The 4,601-nt window shown below is 51.0% G+C and overlaps 1 protein-coding gene across 3 annotated transcripts in view; it reads left to right on the forward strand.

The window, feature by feature from the left end:
• Positions 1 to 2,860, forward strand: part of ARSD (arylsulfatase D) — a 23,493-nt gene extending 20,633 nt beyond the window's left edge. For 2 of the 3 annotated variants that reach the window (XM_069464516.1, XM_069464517.1), the window contains exon 10: positions 527 to 2,859. In XM_069464516.1, the coding sequence (XP_069320617.1) occupies positions 527 to 903 (377 nt within the window). In that variant the 3' untranslated portion in view covers positions 904 to 2,859. Of the gene's footprint in view, positions 1 to 526 lie in introns of all 3 variants that reach the window. The other variant, XM_069464515.1, reaches the window with a different exon arrangement.
• The last annotated feature ends 1,741 nt before the right edge of the window (positions 2,861 to 4,601 follow it).

Here is a 4,601-nt window from a genome sequence, read left to right on the forward strand (position 1 = left end):
ATGGATGGATGGGTGGATGGATGGATGGGTGGATGGGTGGATGGGTGGGTGGGTGGATGGATGGATGGGTGGGTGGGTGGATGGGTGGGTGGGTGGATGGATGGATGGATGGGTGGATGGATGGGTGGGTGGATGGATGGATGGATGGATGGATAGATGGATGGATAGATGGGTAGATGGATGGATGGATGGATACCTATAGGAAATAGGTAAAAATTACCTAACAATGTCTATGATTCTAATTTTCCAAGGCAGCCACATTGAGCACTTTGGGACAGGTCCCTCTGCCTGTGTGTCCCTGGGGTGTCCCATGTAGATACATGCACACACACACACACACACACACGCACATGCAGAGGCTCTGATTTGACAACACAAAGGTTGCAGTTGTGTGAACAACCTCGTATCCCTTTCTCCTTCTTTACCGTGGGATATTAACGCCGATCTCACGGGGGTGACACCTGGGTGCAGGGTTCACACCCGCGGGGATTTCTGCTGCCCTAACCATCTTCTTGTTTGCATTCAGGCGGAAGAGTCTGGAAGGTCCACTACATGACACCACAGTTCCACCCCGAGGGAGCAGGGGCCTGCTACGGCCGAGGCACGTGCCCCTGCTCCGGGGAGGGTGTGACCCATCACAGTCCCCCTCTGCTCTTCGACCTCTCCGCAGACCCTTCCGAGGCTCGGCCCCTGTCCCCCGCCTTGGAGCCCCTGTACCACACAGTGTTGGCAAGGGTGGGCGAGGCCGTGGCCCGGCACCGGGAGACCCTGAGCCCTGTGCCCGAGCAGTTTTCCGTGAGCAACATCATGTGGAAGCCATGGCTGCAGCCGTGCTGTGGACACTTCCCGTTCTGCTCCTGCCAGGAGGACGAGGACGGCACCCCCCACAGGCCCGAGCTGTGAGAAGACAAGAGAACCCGACCAGATTGCGGGGAGGAATCTCCAACCTCGGTCAGGTCCTGTGCTTTTTCACACAACAGAGGAAAGTGAGAGCGGCTTGGTCTCTGCTGTTGAGAACTCATTGATCTCAAAGGTTGATTCATTTCTTGCACATTACGCTCACAATCCATGAGTCCTCACCATGCTAGTTAGAAATTGCCATGGGCTGCCGGGAACAGAGGCTGAGAATAAGAATGCCTGAAATGAGAGGAGGGTGTGTTCTCTCGCAAGTAAAAGGAAGCCCAGAAGAAGCAACCCAGGGCCAGCAGGCTCCTGCCAACTCCCTGCTCTACTGTCTTTCCCACGGAGAGTTCGCCTCATGGTGTTACCATGGCTGTGGCGGCGCCAGCCATCACATTCCAGATGTCAGGAAGCAGCAAGAACAAAAGGGAATCCCTCTTTCCTGCGTCAGTCTGCAGGGCAGGGGTTATCTGGAAGCACCAAGTCACTCAAGACTTCCGTTTCCAACAGCCATGTGTGGAAACAACTGGAAATGGAGAAATGGCGTCTTTCCAGTGGGCACATGCCTGCCCCTGTTGAAACCAGGTCTACGCTAGTCCGCAGGAAAGCAAGAGAACCTTATTGAGCTAAGGTTTTTGATGCGTTATTTTATCGCCAAATCAAATGACTGTATCTCGTTCTGATTTGAAGCACATGCTATAGCCAGGTGCTCTCCCAACACGCTGGACACGTCTGGACGGAAAGTTTGAGCCTTGGGCAAAGCGACAATTGTGAGAGGCTTCAGCCGTACAGCAGGAAGGCAGCTTTTCTTCCTACATTCCTAAAATTTGGCCAGCATGTTCTCTCAGTCAGTTCTGTTTCATCCTCACACCCACCCTCTGTGGCTTGATGACGGAGGTGTAGCTCAGACCCCTTGCACGTCTGGGACCCTGTGTCCCCAGAGCCCAATACTAGGGGGACATCACACTGTTCCTCTCTGAGTCTATCCACCAGGGACCCTGCGGGAAGTAGCCGGGCCACTCAAAGGGGGAGATTAAAGGCCATCTAAGGGCCGGGCGCGGTGGCTCACGCCTGTCATCCCAGCACTCTGGGAGGCCGAGGCGGGAGGATCGCTCGAGCTCAGGCGTTTGAGACCAGCTTGAGCAAGAGCGAGACTCCGTCTTTATTAAAAATAGAAAAATTAGCTAGGTGTGGTAGTGCACACCCGTAGTCCCAGCTACTCGGGAGGCTGAGGCAGGAGGATGGCTTGATCGCAGGAGTTTGAGGCTGCAGTGAACTGTGATGATGCCACTGCACTCTACTCAGGGGTGACAGAGCAAGACTCTGTCTCAAAAATAAATAAATAAATAATAAAAACAAAGGGCATCTAAGGAAGAGAGTGTCCACTACTAGCTGCCAGGTGAGAATGGGGTTCTGAGACCCCACTGGGAAGCAAGAAGCCACCATCACCCCCAGGCATAGAGGCTTCTAGAGTCCAGAGCGGGAGGTAGCAGGGGCCACCCGCAGGGGCGAGGGTCTCAGGCGGAGGAACGGATGCCGCCCTGCTAACCAGGCAGCAGGCACCCCTCCCCCAGCCCTCTGTGCCCCCATCCTGTGGGGGTGTCTGTTGCCTGAACTCAACCCAAATCCAGGGAAAAATCCCAGCCGACGGAGGCAGCATTCATAGAATCCAGGTTCCCGGGGCCAGGGGCCACCCAGACAGGGCCCCGGAGGAAGTGTCCAGCACAACCTAAAAAATAATAACAAAGGTAGAAACGTCTATGGCAGGGGCCCCCAACCTATGGCGAGTCGCATAATTATTTCAGTATATGTTACAATGTAATAATGATCACAATAAAGTGCACAATAAATGTCATGGGCTTGAATCATTCCGAAACCATCCCCCCTTCTTCCCCGGTCCGTGGGAGAAAATTGTCTTCCATGAAAACGGTCCTTGGTGCCACAAAGGTTGGGGACCGCTGATCTATGGGGCGCACAGGGCCAGCTCGAGGCCAGCTCAGCTTTCAGTTTATTTGCAACGGTGTTGGCCGACCCCTTAAAACAAACCTTTTGTGCTCAAATCGTTCCAACTGATCACAGCCTAAGAACATCCTGGTGTTCAATGAAAACTGCTGTGGAATTTGATTTGCTAACGCTTTACTGGAAGGAGGATAGACACGCGTGTCAGTCTATTCCTCAGGACTCGCAAAAGGCGTCTCCGCGTGCCTGGCCAGAGCCGTCGAGTTATTTCCTCCCTCTGCTGTGAGCTGATCTTAGAAGCACATGTAAAGTGTCCCAGGTCGGCACCAGTCATTATGGTTGAAAAGTCCGTGACACTCCTGTGTCACACATCCTCACCGGGATCTCACCCTAATCACAGGGAGTCCAGATGGCCATTCCCAACACAAGCATGTGTCCACCAGACCAAAAGCAACCCATGGCCGAAATGACAACCCACGCCCTGGAGAGGGCTGAAGAATGAGCCCCCAGGATGTCCAAGATATGTCCACCCTAATATCCCAAACCTGTGATTATGTGTGTACGAGTTTCCAGTGGCTTCTATAACAAATGACCACAAACCTGGCTTAGAGTGCTGTGGCATCAGCCTCACTCACTGCAGCCTCCAACTCCTGGGCTCAAGCGATCCTCCTGCCTCAGCCTCCGGAGTAGCTGGGACTACAGGCATGCACCAGGATGCCCGGCTAATTTTTCTGTTTTAGTAGAGATGGGGTCTGGCTCTTGCTCAGGCTGGTCTCGAGCTCCTGAGCTTGAGCGATCCTCCTTCCTCAGCCTCCCAGAGTGCTGGGATTACAGGCGTGAGCCACCGCGCCTGGCCTCAACATTTTAAAAAAAGGAGTCATTCCCCAAGTTCTGCCTTCGGATAAAGCAGACCTTTTTTTTTTTTTTTCTTGCTAAATTCTTTTAGTATTTCTGACCATAGGTTTGTAGATTCTTGAGATTTTTCATACAATCACACAATCCACCACTTTGGTTTTTTTAAATTTCTTTTTATTTTTCATCATATGTATACATTGCAGTTGGACGTATTTAAGGGTTCTGCGTGATATTTTGATACAAGCCTGCAAAGTGTAATGACCAAAGCTGGGCAAGTGGGTTATCCTCACCTCAAATATTTATCATTTCTCTGTGTTGGGAACATTCCAAATGGACTCTTTTTTCCAAAAAGGAAGACAGCTTTGAGATTAAAGGCCATCCCCAGATAGATCACATCACCCTCTGTCCTGAGGCTGCAGGGCACCCCATAACTTTATCAGGGCACATGTCACCTTCTTGGCATCCTTTAAAAAAAAAAAAAAATCACACTCCACCAATTAACTGTGAAAAACAAGGAACACAAGAATGACGTGTTCTCTTTGGTTTCCAGAAAGCACATTCTCCATGCAGCGAATTCAGCTCAAAAGAAAAGAAAAAAAAAAAAAAAATTATAGAAGAAATGTCCATCTTTTTTTTCTTCTTCTTGCTTAAAAACCTCCACTTCTTCCCCCACGTATGGGACCAACTCCAGGAATAGATGTGCCTCAAATTGCAGAGGTTCTAGCTGCCTCTAAAGAGGCTGGGATTTTAAAAAATACCCTTTGGAGGTTAGGTTACTTTGGAGTGCAAACTCTGTTAAAGAAAAAAATATATATATGTTCATTGTCACTCGTCAAAGCGTGGGCAAGAAGACTTCATTCTGGTCACCGTGTTGAGTCAAGGACGGC

This window comes from Eulemur rufifrons, chromosome 30 (assembly GCF_041146395.1).
Source record: "Eulemur rufifrons isolate Redbay chromosome 30, OSU_ERuf_1, whole genome shotgun sequence".
In the NCBI taxonomy this organism is placed as follows: Eukaryota; Metazoa; Chordata; class Mammalia; order Primates; family Lemuridae; genus Eulemur; species Eulemur rufifrons.